At 43.8% G+C, this 15,000-nt stretch overlaps 1 protein-coding gene across 1 annotated transcript in view; it reads right to left on the bottom strand.

Moving 5' to 3' along the window:
• Positions 1-3,984, bottom strand: part of LOC307270338 (ammonium transporter Rh type B-like) — a gene marked incomplete at both ends in the record, with an annotated part of 75,448 nt that extends 71,464 nt beyond the window's left edge. The window contains one exon of the mRNA XM_080054226.1: positions 3,925-3,984. Coding sequence (XP_079910352.1) covers positions 3,925-3,984 — 60 coding nt within the window. The remainder of the gene's footprint in view (positions 1-3,924) is intronic.
• Positions 3,985-15,000: the final 11,016 nt, after the last annotated feature.

The following is a 15,000-nucleotide window of genomic DNA, read 5'->3' as shown; positions in this document are numbered from 1 at the left end:
AGGTGTGTGTGTGTGTGTGTGTGTGTGTGTGTGTGTGTGTGTGTGTGTGTGTGTGTGTGTGTGTGTGTGTGTGTGTGTGTGTGTGTGTGTGTGTGTGTGTGTGTGTTAGGGAATTATGAGCCGGGCACTAAACGGAGGGGGGGAGGGGTTGAGGGCTTATGAAGGGTCCCCTCTGCCCCACCTGTAGCATGTCAGCTGTTGTAAGCCTGTTAAAACGTCAGCTGTTTCTGAGGAGAAGTGTGTGTGTGTGTGTGTGTCAATGTCAGGGAGCTTGTGGAGGTGAGGGGGGGGGGGGGGTGGGGGCTAGCTGGCTCCATGTGGCGCCCTCTGCCCGATTGCACATCAAACACCTTGTTGTCTATTGAGATATGTTTGTGCAGAACACTTTTCTACTTGTGCTTGACAGTTTAGCCTCTTCCCTGTCAGTATAGCCAGTCTTTTTCCCTTTTAAAGATTATATTTAGCCATTTTCAAGCTTTATTAGACTTGTACAGAGTTGAAATGGGGAGACAGACAGAGAGAGAGAGAGAGAGAGAGAGGGGGGATGACCTGCAGTAAAGGTCCACGGGTCGGATTTGAACCCGCGACCACTGCAACAAAGGCCGAAGCCGATATGGTACGCGCTCTATCCACTACGCCACCGGAGCAGCCCCTAGTATAGCCTGTTTTAAACAACTTAGCTGTTAGGGTGGGGGTCTAAATATTCCATAAAAGGCAAACAAACTGAAAAAGTCCAAACCCTAAAAACTTTTAGCTGTGAAGTATGAGGGCCTCTCCAGCACACACACACACACACACACACACACACACACACACACACACACACACACACACACACACACACACACACACACACACACACACACACACACACACACACACACACACACACACACACACACACAATCCCCCCAAAAAATAAGTGAAATATTTTGTGACTATGACGTGAGCTGGCATACACTGTTGCAACACCAGTCCAATGTGTGAGTGTCTTTGAGGAACATAAACAAACTCTGTTTTTTGCACTGCACTCATCAGCATAATCACACATATAGAAACACACACACACTATCTGATCTAAACGGGGCATTTTCAACCACACACACACACACACACGCACACACACACACACACACACACACACACACACACATGTTGGTATATATGGTTTGGCTGGACTGTTTCTCCAAACCAGCCCCGGTTGTGGTATAGATGGACTACCCTTTCCAGAGGTCCTAGAGCTAAGGGAGTAAGATAAAAGCACTCAAAAAAATCTGAAAAAAAATCAGCTCACTTTAGATTTCAGATACCACCTTTACAACCTACATACACACCACCATGACAAAATTGTGGTTTATGCAGACATTTCCCTTTCTGACAAATATGTGACTTATAAGGACCTAAAAAACATTATCGGGACCATGATGTCACTTTTGAAAACGCCCCCTCATTAACATAAATACACCTGACAGCACACAGCATTATTGGGACAGTCATGAGTTGTTACATTGTTGATACATTTGAAACCTTGTAACAGTCAGAATTCAGCCTTTCACACAACACAAGTGCCATGACCATGAACACAATTAGCTTTAGTCTGCCTCTTTGTATTTTACACTCTAATTTTGCATTAAGCCTTTTTATTTTTTATTTTTCATCCATCTAAATATGAACCTTTTTTCAAAGCCAAATAAATTGTTTAAATTATAATGATAATTTTCCATTTTTATTAGAATTAATCTTAAATGTCACAATTGTGACAAAGGTAGATTACGGCCTGTAACTGCTGGACAACATCCTATCACATAATGCAAGTGTCATGAATTTGAAAAATAATTCTAATTGCTTTAGTGCTTAATCTAAAAAGACATGTTTATATCATGGTGGCTGTATAGAAAAAAACTTAAGGCATAGGAATAACGACTACACAAAATATGTCTGATTGATTGTCGGCCAAATGACATCACAGATTAATGATAATCCTCAGAGTATAAATATCACAGAGGAAGTGAGACGTGAGATGTGAATCAGATATGTTACAAATATGAAGACACACGTGAGCTTTAGTGAACAAAGTAACAATAATTCATTGAAGAACAGAAGAGACGAAAAATGTCTGCTTGTGTTTTGGCTACCCATACAACTCTTTCTGCTTACAATTAGGGATGCACCGAACAGTCGGCCACCGAAAATGGCAAAATAAGTCATTTTCGGTTTCGGCCCGAAACAGTTAAAAGGCCGAACAAAATTACTGAAAATTTACGAACTAAATGACACTAAGGAAATATGTTTTTAAAAGAGCTTCCTGTAAACCAGGAAATGGCAGAAAAGAGAGACGTAACCGTGTAGGCCAGTCCACGTCTGTTTGTGAGCGCGCAGCAGGAGCAGTCTGTAAGGTGCGTGCATGACAATGTCAGAGTCCAGTGTGGGAGCATTTTTTCAAACTGGATGAAACACGGCGCAGACAGTGCAATGCTTTATGCAGCATAAAGTTAAAACTCTAGTCCAAGACTGATGTTTAATCACCTTAGAAACACAAAAGCCTTGCGCGAGTGAGGGCTGCCGCGCAATTTTTTTTTTAGTTTGACAGCTAATGATAACCGGATATATCCTGTCCGTTAGCGCTATTGGGGGGAAAAGGCTCCTACGATCTGATTGCATTTCTCAAGCCTGAATACACAGAGCCATGTCGGCAAACTGACAGCGCGACTAAATATACTATGTCCAGTGAGCCGCCTCCCCCCGTTAGTTTCAGTCTACAGACGAAAATGTTACAATCACATAGCATGGACATCTTCTAAAGCCTCTCATTGTTATAATCAGGACTTTAATGCAAATTCTGAAGTCTGAACATTACGGTGGCAGCTGTGGTGCAGTTTTTTTAAAGCAACTCAACCTGTGTTTGAGGAGAACATGTGGGAGTTCATGTATGCAATGTTGAAATAATTGACTAAATAACAAACAAAACTGCAAAAGCCTCTTTCTTTTCGGTTTCGGTTTCGGCCAAGAATTTTCATTTCGGTGCATCCCTACTTACAATTTGGGATATTGAAGCAAAGCTTTTATGGAAAATCGGGAACTGACTTCTGAGCAAGATGCCCTGGAGCACACAAAGGCTTGCACGTTGGTGATCGGAACACAACCTGCTGCTCAACACTAGCAAAACCAAGGAGATGATCATAGACTTCAGGGAACACAAGGGGGAACCAGCCCAACTGAGCATCAATGGGGACTGTGTTCAGCGGGTGTCCTTCAAATTCACTGGGACACACATAGCCCAGGACCTCTCCTGGACTGTTTGTAGAATACGGAAGAAATCAAAATAAACACGACTACATCAGACAAAAGCGGCGCGATATAGGAAGGCTTTCATTAGCGATGCATGAAAGTCAATATCTTGCTTTGAAGACGCACATGGGTGCCACATGGTCCTGATTTTGTTGGAGATCCTATTTTCCAGATTTTTGTGCCTTCCAAATTTCGTAGTTTGTTTTTGCAAGTGTCACATGACTAGTGTGGACATATGGGTGTCCGTAAAACATATGATCGCATTTTGTATTCTTTTTTTTGGTCTCCTCTAAAGAGAGATGTTGCATCGTACATTAAAATGTGTCATAAGTGTCAGTTGACCGGAAAACCGAAACAGAGCCAGTTCCTCTCTGTCCAATTCCGGCATTTAGTCAACCGTTTGAACATTTCATTTTTGACTGTGTTGGTCCCCTCCCTCGTTCTCGTTCGGGTGCAATCTATTTGTTGATGGTGATGTGCCAGAGCACTAGGTATCCAGCAGCATACCCATTACGCACCATCACCACTTAATCTGTAGTGCGCGCCCTGACTCAGTTTATCTCTATATTTGAAATCCCCTAAATCTTTCAGTAAGACCAAGGTTCTAACTTTTCATCTGTTTCAGCATCAGCCTACCATGTAGCCAAGGGGCTCTTGAGAGGTTCCACGCCACGTTGGAGTCTTTACTCCGTACATACTGTACACAGTTAGATGGAGACTGGGAAGAGGGTTTACCCTGGTTGATGCTGGGGGCTAAGGAGTGAAGTCAGGAAAGTACAGGCTTTAGCCCAAACGATCTGGTGTTTGGACACACAGTGCCTGGCCCTTTGGCTGTTTTGAAGGACGATTGGAAGAAGTCCGAGCCACATTAAACCAAAACAACAAACTTTCAGGCTAAATTTACTGGTTCACATGCAGTTGTTTAGCAAGTTTCAGACTAATACAGTCCTTGTGGGCTCCATCCCTCATGCAGTGGCAGAGCTTGAGGAAGATGTGTTGTCCACTACTGACAAATCCCTGTTAAACGGCAGGTTGTAGAATTAAACTCCTGTTGGTTGGAACAAGCGCAGGACTTGTATTGTTGGTGAGGACCAGTGGATTGTATAGGGGCCTAGATGCTATTTGTGTTTGGTGGACTTACTCTTAGGATGAGGTCATAATTTACCAACCTTTACCACGATTTCCATGCAAATCCTCTCCATTCTAATGTTTTCTAATTTCTAACCCTAAAGTATTATTACCCCTTGAACTTTTCCACATTTTGTCACTTAACAACCACGCACGTTAATGTATTTCATTGGGATTTTATATGATGGACCAACACAAAGTGGGCTAGGGTGTGTGTGTAAGTCCCATGACTGTGCTATGGTCTATATGGACAATGGTATGTAAGGACTTTATCCTAAAATGCTTTTCAAAGTGTAAGTCATTATAATATCTCAGTGTATGTGTGTAAAGCAGTGATCTGACTCAAATATAACTTAAGAGGTCCTTATGGTTTATAGGGTCCTGTCTCAGTGTTGGGTTGGGATTTTATGTGATGGACCAACACAAAGTGGGCTAGTGTGTGTGTGTGAAGTCCCATGACTGTGCTATGGTCTATATGGACAATGGTATGTAAGGACTTTATCCTAAAATGCTTTTCAAAGTGTAAGTCATTATAGTATCTCAGTGTATGTGTGTAAAGCAGTGATCTGACTCAAATATAACTTAGGAGGTCCTTATGGTTTAGAGGGTCCTGTCTCAGTGTTGGGTTTATAGTAGCATCACTTCGGTTTATCAGAATACTTTGACCAGCTGCATTTGATCTGTATGTTAGTTGAATGTGTGGGTTTAAGTTCTTTAGTTACATATGTTGGATTGTGGACCCAGTCAAAAGTAATAATGAAATGCATGATATGTGCCTTTACATGACTAAGGACAAGTTTCAGTGGATTGTTTAAAACGCTTACATAAATAGCCTTGATTCCTTTCACATAATGTTAACAGGGAATATTCTTTAAGATATATCTTCTTTTTTCACTTTTTGCGTGGTCTTGATGAGGTATTGCCCCTGGAAAGTTCAGGGGTCACAAAGTCCCCATCCACAGCTGAAATCTTTATAAAAGAAAAGTAATTTTCAAGTCTTTCCAGAGATTCTCAATTCGATTGAGGTCTGGGCTTTGACTGGTCCATTCTGACACATGACTATGCTTTGATCTAACCATTCCATTGTAGATCTGGCTGAATGTTTAGGGTGGTTGTCATGCTGGACGCGTGTGACTTATCTTGCACATTATTTTAGTCTGTTCTGAGTCTGAAGTGTTTCCAGACAACACAATTAGTTTTACCTTTCCTCTCGACCAAAGGCTGACTATCTTCCGTCTTTTAGTAATGTTTCAAAACACCCGGCGATGCGCAACATCTCCCTCCTACTCTCTGGACCAGCCGAAAGCTAAACTATCAGGTGAGGGAGGGGCCGAGTGGAGCGCACGGCTGAAAGGGTTCACTGAATTTAAAAGCCTGCATGTCACGGCGTGGGAAACAGTGATAGTTTAATAACAATTATTTTGTTTTCATGATTGAGGGAAGCTGTAATAGTAATAGAAATTGAAATTTGAGTTATTGCTACAAGAAGGATGAACTAAATTGTGCTCAATTTGAAAAGGTTTTAAATTGCTATATTTATTCTCAATCTTTATAATTTTGGCACTGGTGATTTTCCTTTGGCGCTGGATAAATCCTCTTTGGCGGGCGCCAAAAAAGTCTCTATGGAAGAAAAATCCTTGGTGCTTTTCTTCAACAGGGACTTGGAAGCTGGTCAGAGTTGATGGGAAGATGGATAGAGCCAAGTGCAGGGCAGAAAACCTGTTAGAGTCTGCAAAAGACTTGAGACTGGGGCGGAGGTTCACCTTCCAGAAGGTTAAATATCCTAAACATACAGCCAGATCTACTATGGAATGGTTTAAATCAAAGCATAGTCATGTGTCAGAATGAACCAGCCAAAGTCCAGACCTCAATCCAATTGAGAATCTCTGGAAAGCCTTAAAAATGGCTGTTCAGACGCTCTCCGCTATTTTAAAAAGAAGAATGGGCGAAAATGCCAGTCTCTAGATACAGTATCTCACAAAAGTGAGTACACCCTTCACATTTCTTCAAATATTTCATTATATCTTTTCATGGGACAACACTGAAGAAATGACACTTTGATATAATGTAAAGTAGTCAGTGTACAGCTTGTATAACAGTGTAAATTTACTGTCCCCTCAAACACAGCCATTAATGTCTAAACTGCTGGCAACAAAAGTGAGTACACCCCTAAGAAAAAATGTCCCATTTGGGCCCAAAGTGTCAATATTTTGTGTGGCCACCATTACTTCCCAGCACTGCCTTAACCCTCTTGGGCATGGAGTTCACCAGAGCTTCACAGGTTGCAACTGGAACCCTCTTCCACCCATTCATGACAGCATCACAGAGCTGGTGGATATTAGAGACCTTGCACTCCTCCACCTTCCGTTTGAGGATGCCCCAAAGATGCTCAATAGGGTTTAGGTCTGGAGACATGCTTGGCCAAGCCATAACCTTTACCCTCAGCTTCTTTAGCAAGCCAGTGGTCGTTTGGATGTGGGTCGTTATCATGTTCCAATACTGCCCTGCGGCCCAGTTTACGAAGGTTGAGTGCACATGGTCAGCGTCAGACACAGAGGTTGGCTTTGGAAAAAAAGCCTATGAGTGCTGCCAGCATTGCTGAAGGGCTTGAAGGGGTGGGGGGTCAACCTGTCAGTGCTCAGACCATACGCCGCACTCTGCATCATACTGGTCTGCATGGCTGTCGTCCCAGAAGGAAGCCTATTCTAAAGTTGATGCACAAGAAACCCCACAAAAAGTTTGCTGAAGACAAGCAGACTACGGACATGGATTACTGCAACCATGTCCTGTGGCCTGATGAGACCAAGATACATTTATTTGGTTCAGATGGTGTTAAGAGTGTAGGGCGGCAACCAGGTGAGGAGTACACAGACAAGTGTGTCTTGCCTATAGTCAAGCATGGTGGTTGGAGTGTCATGGTCTGGGGCTGCATGAGTGCTGCCAGCACTGGGGATCTATAGTTCATTGAATTTTAACATGTAGTGTGACATACTGAAGCAGAGCATGATCCCCTCTCTTCATAAACTGGGCCGCAGGGCAGTACTGCAACATGATAACAACCCCAAACACACCTCCGAACGACCACTGGCTTGCTAAAAAAGGTGAGGCTAAAGGTTATGGACTGGCCAAGCATATCTCCAGACCTCAACCCTATTGAGCATCTTTGGGGCATCCTCAAACGGGAGATGGAGGAGCGCCAGGTCTCTAATATCCACCAGCTACTTGATGTCGTCATGAATGGGTGGAAGATAAGATAAGATATCCTTTATTCGTCCCACAGTGGGGAAATTTCGGTGTTGCATCACACATTAGAGCAGGAATAAGAGCACACAGGAGTAAAGAGCACACAGGAGTAAAGAGCACACAGAGGGCACAGCAATAGCTGTAAATGCTTATATAGCTTTAGACTTTGTATAAGCTTATGTTTTAGCTTTAAACTTTGTATAAATATAAACTATAACTATGTGAGTTAGCAGGATATGGGCAGAATAAATAATAAAGTGACAGTGACACATGTAGCACCATTATTGCACGTTCTCAAGTTACAGTATTGCACATGATGTCAGTATATACAGGTGAATGACATGTACAGGGTCAGCAGTTCTCGTTGTACAGTCTGACCGCAGCAGGAAGGAAAGACCTGCGGAATCTCTCCCTCACACAGCGAGGGTGAATCAATCTGTCACTGAAGCTGCTCTCCAGAGCAGACAGTGTCCTGCAGGGGGTGACAGTCGTGGTCCAGCATGGATGTTAGTTTGTCCAGGACCCTCCTGTCCCCCACCTGCTGCACTGTGTCCAGGGGGCAGCCCAGGACAGAGCTGGACTTCCTGATGACCTTGTCCAGCTTCTTCCTGTCCCTCTCTGTGATGCTGCTGCTCCAGCAGGCTACTCCGTACAAGATGGCTGATGCCACTACAGAGTCGTAGAAGGTCTTCAGGAGAGGCCCCCGTACTCCAAAAGACCTGAGTCTCCTCAGGAGGTAGAGCCGGCTTTGGCCCTTCCTGAAGAGAGCGTCCGTGTTATGAGTCCAATCCAGTTTGTGGTTCAGATGAACACCCAGGTACTTGTAAGAGTCCACTCTCTCAATGTCCCGTCCCTGGATGTTCACTGGGGCGGGGGCAGCAGAGTGGCGTCTGCGGAAATCCACCACCATCTCCTTGGTTTTCCCCGCGTTAATGAGGAGGTGGTTCCGCTGACACCAGTCCACAAAGTCCTGCGTTAGTCCTCTGTACTCTGCGTCGTCGTCCTCAGTGATGAGTCCGACGATGGCAGAGTCGTCAGAGAACTTCTGCAGGACACAGCTGTCGGTGTTGTGTCTGAAGTCTGCAGTGTAGAGGGTGAAGAGGAATGGTGCGAGGACGGTCCCCTGGGGGGCCCCCACACTGCAGGTCTGGATCTCAGACACACAGTCCCTGGATCTCACAAACTGAGGTCTGTCTGTGAGGTAGTCCAGGATCCACTCAGCCAAGTCGTTGTCCACTCCCGCCGCCTCCAGCTTGTCCCTCAGGAGCCTCGGCTGGATGGTGTTGAAGGCGCTGGAGAAATCAAAAAACAGAATTCTCACAGCGGTGCCGGGCTTCTCCAGGTGGGACAGTGCACGGTGGAGGAGGGAGATGATGGCGTCCTCCACTCCGATGCCGGGCCGGTAGGCAAACTGCAGCGGGTCCATCGCTGAGTTCACCGTGGAGCGGAGGTGGCCCAGAACGAGCCTCTCCAGGGTCTTCATCAGGTGGGATGTGAGAGCCACCGGCCTGAAGCTGCTGAGGTCTTTGGCCCGTGGTGTCTTGGGCACTGGTACCACGCACGAGGTCTTCCAGAGCTGTGGTACCGACCTCAGCTTGAGGCTCAGGTTGAAGACGCGCCCCATAACTCCACACAGTTCGTCTGCGCAGGATCGCAGAAGTCTGGAGCTGATCCCGTCCGGGCCCGCCGCTTTCCGCGCCTTAATCTTTTTTAGCTCTCTCCTCACTTCGGTGTCTGTGAAGGAGAGGGGTGCGGGCTGCGAGCTGGTGGTGGGTGAGTGGAGGAGAGGGGTGGGGGAGCTGGTGGTGGGTGAGTGGATGGGCCGTGTGGCAGTGGCAGAGGTGTTAACGACTGCAGATGAGGGGCTTTGTCCCTCAGCCACAGGGGTAGGGGGGGGCAGCAGTGCAGGGGGTGGGGCGGGTTGTTGATTGAACCTAAAGGCTGTAACATACTCCGCGAGAAGAAAGAACAAAGTTCTCGGTGACAGAGCTGCGAGAAGTTCTTTCTGGTCTGACATTACATACTTCACGAGAACTCAACTGCCGAACTCCTCACCGCGGCGCATTGTTACCATGGAAATTTGACTCAGTAGCGCCAGCTGATTTCACTTCGCTTTCCTCATTGACTTCAGACTGACCAATCACACAATAGTTCTCGGACAAGCTGCGAGAAGAAAGTTCGGCCCGGGTGATGTGTCGAGAACAAGCTGCGAGAACAGCTAAACAAGAGCTGAGAGAAGAAAATGACGTCATTTTCTTCTCGCAGCTCTGTCACCGAGAACTTTGTTCTTTCTTCTCGCGGAGTATGTTACAGCCTTTAGGTAGAAGTTATTCAAATCATTGACCCATTGTTGGTCTCCCACCGGCTGGACGGGCGTTGGCTTGAAGCCTGAGATGGTTCTAAGGCTAGACCAAACGCCCCTGGCATCCTGTCTGCTAAGCTGCTCTTCCATCTTGCCCCTGTAGCGAGCCTTAGCCTGTCGTATCGCTCTCCTCAGTCGTTTTTGCACCTCTTTTAGCGCCAGACTTAAAAGCTCTTTTCTTCTCTTTCAGCAGAGCCTTCCAGTGGCAACCTGTGAAGCTCTGGTGAACACCATGCCCAAGAGGGTTAAGGAAGTGCTGGGAAATAATGATGGCAAAACAAAATATTGACACTTTGGGCCCAATTTGGACATTTTCACTTAGGGGTGTACTCACTTTTGTTGCCAGCAGTTTAGACATTAATGGCTGTGTGTCGAGTTATTTTGAGGGGACAGTAAATTTACACTGTTAAACAAGCTGTACACTGACGACTTAACATTGTATCAAAGTGTCATTTATTCAGTGTTGTCCCATGGAAAGATATAATGAAATATTTGAAGAAATGTTAGGGGTGTACTCACTTTTGTGAGATACTGTATACCCCAATAGACGTGCAGCTGTAATTGCAGCGATATGTGGTCCTATGAAGTATTGACTCAGGGGGACTGAATACTTTTGCACGCCACACTTTTCAGTTTTGTATTTATAAAAAGTATTGAAAACAAAGTATCATTTTCATTCCACTTCACAATTATGTGCCACTTTGTGTTGGTCTATCACATAATATCCCAAGAACATAAATGTACATACGTGTGTGGTTCTTATGTGACAAAATGTGGAAAAGTTCAAGGGGTATCAATACTTTTGCAAGGCACTGTAACTGGGCTTTGAATAAATGAAATAATCATACTTTTGAAAAAATAATGAGGGTAAAACTTTGCTTTGAGCAGCATTGGATAATTGTGTAAGACTTATTGAAGATCATTAATGCAAACATATTAATACAATATCATCTTATACAGATTTACCTCTGTACAATCTTCAGCTGTGGATGGGGACTTTGTGACCCCTGAACTTTCCAGGGGCAATACCTCATCAAGACCACACAAAAAGTGAAAAAAGAAGATATATCTTAAAGAATGTTCCCTGTTAACATTATGTGAAAGGAATCAAGGCTATTTATGTAAGCGTTTTAAACAATCCACTGAAACTTGTCCTTAGTCATGTAAAGGCAAATATCATGCATTTCATTATTACTTTTGACTGGGTCCACAATCCAACATATGTAACTAAAGAACTTAAACCCACACATTCAACTAACATACAGATCAAATGCAGCTGGTCAAAGTATTCTGATAAACCGAAGTGATGCTACTATAAACCCAACACTGAGACAGGACCCTCTAAACCATAAGCAGGGTTCAACATAACTTTTTTTTCCTACTGGCCCGCCGGGCCAGTGGATCCGAGTTTTACTGGCCCCTTGTATATTTTCACTGGCCCTGCACACACTTTTTTTTTCTTCATAATTTAGTGTCAATAATTATAATACCTGTATTAGAAAAATAAAGAAAGATAACCAGATCTAAAGGGAATATCTATACTGTAACAGTATAGATATTCCCTTTAGATTTGGTTATTTTTCTTTTAGTTAATTATATGAAATGTTGATATTGCGCATAATATAAAACCAGGCAAACATATTGATAGAAGCCTACAACTGAAAGCATGTTGAAAGAGTCGGCCAGTATTTTAAAGTCCAGTAGTTTGATGGTTGTTTTTATTCTTGAATTTGGGCAGTTTAATGAATAGTTCACCTGCAGAAGTCATGTTCAAACATAAAAAAAAAATAAGAGATGAAGGTCTGATCATTCTTTGTGGTGTGGTAGGCTGTTTTTATTACTTTCTCTATATGCATTAGGGATGTGAATGTGTCGACCGAATGACCGGTTGTCCACTTGCGCTCAAGTTGACTTTAAAAATAGAATAGAAATCCGAAAATCAGTGGGTTATGCCGTTTTTTAAATGGGAGATTTCACCGTGTATGTGAGTTCACGTCTGGTCGTGAGCGCGCTGCAGGAGTGTCACTTCTCCATGAAGTGTCAGCTTCACATAAGTGTCCGGTGTGGGACCATTTTTTCAAACTATTGATAAAAAACAATGCAGTGCAAAATATGCAGCATAAGTTAAACGCTCGTCTAAGACTATGACGTTAAATCACCTTAGAAACACACAATGCCTTCGTCCGATCACAGCAGCGTTTCACCTTGTGATCTCGCCAGCGAGTGAGCCGCCGCGCAGATGAACTGTGGTTTGTGGCTAAAATAATAACCGGGGATATTCTCCCCGTTAGCGATTTCAATGGGAAAGACTTCCGCGATCTGATTGAATGTCTCGAGCCTGAAAACATAGTGCCAAACTGCGCGACTATAGGAACTGTACAGTGAGCGGAGTCCCTCCGTTCGTTTCTGTCTACAACCGACACAATCACCGGAGACGCATTCACAGCGTTTAAATAACGCCTCTCATTTGTATTACCATTGGGGCTTGGATGCAAATACTGTAACATTACGGCGGCAGATAAAGGAAAAGCGCAGTTATCATTTTCTGCACCTCAACCTCTGCTGTGGGAAGAAAGAAAGGAGGCAGAGTAAGTCGATTGATTTGTCGACTCGCAGGCGGACGGTAGGCAGCTCTGCCAACGGAGCGAGAGTGCAACCGCTTGTTGCTCCGCCTGTCAAAACGCCCACGCATCGGTTGTCCACTGGCCTTTCATTAAAAAATATATTTTATATTAGGTTTATTATATTGACTCTTAAATAAACACTGCTTTCATTACGACTCTGAACGCGCATTTCAATGAACCATGATGTAGTCTACAAAAAGATACTGAACTGTGATTGGCCAGTCACTGTCCCGGGCGGGACAGTGACTGGCCAATCAACTTGCCCTGCATATGATTTTACTGGCCCCGGGCCATCGGGCTATACGTTATGTCGAACCCTGCATAAGGACCTCCTAAGTTATATTTGAGTCAGATCACTGCTTTACACACATACACTGAGATACTATAATGACTTACACTTTGAAAAGCATTTTAGGATAAAGTCCTTACATACCATTGTCCATATAGACCATAGCACAGTCATGGGACTTCACACACACACACTAGCCCACTTTGTGTTGGTCCATCACATAAAATCCCAACCCAACACTGAGACAGGACCCTATAAACCATAAGGACCTCTTAAGTTATATTTGAGTCAGATCACTGCTTTACACACATACACTGAGATATTATAATGACTTACACTTTGAAAAGCATTTTAGGATAAAGTCCTTACATACCATTGTCCATATAGACCATAACACAGTCATGGGACTTACACACACACCCTAGCCCACTTTGTGTTGGTCCATCACATAAAATCCCAATGAAATACATTAACGTGCGTGGTTGTTAAGTGACAAAATGTGGAAAAGTTCAAGGGGTAATAATACTTTAGGGTTAGAAATTAGAAAACATTAGAATGGAGAGGATTTGCATGGAAATCGTGGTAAAGGTTGGTAAATTATGACCTCATCCTAAGAGTAAGTCCACCAAACACAAATAGCATCTAGGCCCCTATACAATCCACTGGTCCTCACCAACAATACAAGTCCTGCGCTTGTTCCAACCAACAGGAGTTTAATTCTACAACCTGCCGTTTAACAGGGATTTGTCAGTAGTGGACAACACATCTTCCTCAAGCTCTGCCACTGCATGAGGGATGGAGCCCACAAGGACTGTATTAGTCTGAAACTTGCTAAACAACTGCATGTGAACCAGTAAATTTAGCCTGAAAGTTTGTTGTTTTGGTTTAATGTGGCTCGGACTTCTTCCAATCGTCCTTCAAAACAGCCAAAGGGCCAGGCACTGTGTGTCCAAACACCAGATCGTTTGGGCTAAAGCCTGTACTTTCCTGACTTCACTCCTTAGCCCCCAGCATCAACCAGGGTAAACCCTCTTCCCAGTCTCCATCTAACTGTGTACAGTATGTACGGAGTAAAGACTCCAACGTGGCGTGGAACCTCTCAAGAGCCCCTTGGCTACATGGTAGGCTGATGCTGAAACAGATGAAAAGTTAGAACCTTGGTCTTACTGAAAGATTTAGGGGATTTCAAATATAGAGATAAACTGAGTCAGGGCGCGCACTACAGATTAAGTGGTGATGGTGCGTAATGGGTATGCTGCTGGATACCTAGTGCTCTGGCACATCACCATCAACAAATAGATTGCACCCGAACGAGAACGAGGGAGGGGACCAACACAGTCAAAAATGAAATGTTCAAACGGTTGACTAAATGCCGGAATTGGACAGAGAGGAACTGGCTCTGTTTCGGTTTTCCGAAAGATATATCTTAAAGAATGTTCCCTGTTAACATTATGTGAAAGGAATCAAGGCTATTTATGTAAGCGTTTTAAACAATCCACTGAAACTTGTCCTTAGTCATGTAAAGGCAAATATCATGCATTTCATTATTACTTTTGACTGGGTCCACAATCCAACATATGTAACTAAAGAACTTAAACCCACACATTCAACTAACATACAGATCAAATGCAGCTGGTCAAAGTATTCTGATAAACCGAAGTGATGCTACTATAAACCCAACACTGAGACAGGACCCTCTAAACCATAAGGACCTCCTAAGTTATATTTGAGTCAGATCACTGCTTTACACACATACACTGAGATACTATAATGACTTACACTTTGAAAAGCATTTTAGGATAAAGTCCTTACATACCATTGTCCATATAGACCATTGCACAGTCATGGGACTTCACACACACACACTAGCCCACTTTGTGTTGGTCCATCACATAAAATCCCAACCCAACACTGAAACAGGACCCTATAAACCATAAGGACCTCTTAAGTTATATTTGAGTCAGATCACTGCTTTACACACATACACTGAGATATTATAATGACTTACACTTTGAAAAGCATTTTAGGATAAAGTCCTTACATACCATTGTCCATATAGACCATAG

The sequence above is a fragment of the Ammodytes marinus genome, assembly GCF_949987685.1.
Source record: "Ammodytes marinus genome assembly, contig: scaffold_94, whole genome shotgun sequence".
Classification (NCBI taxonomy): Eukaryota; Metazoa; Chordata; class Actinopteri; order Uranoscopiformes; family Ammodytidae; genus Ammodytes; species Ammodytes marinus.
The sequence above is the reverse complement of the archived record's forward strand: the minus strand, read 5'-3'. Positions and strand labels throughout refer to the sequence as shown.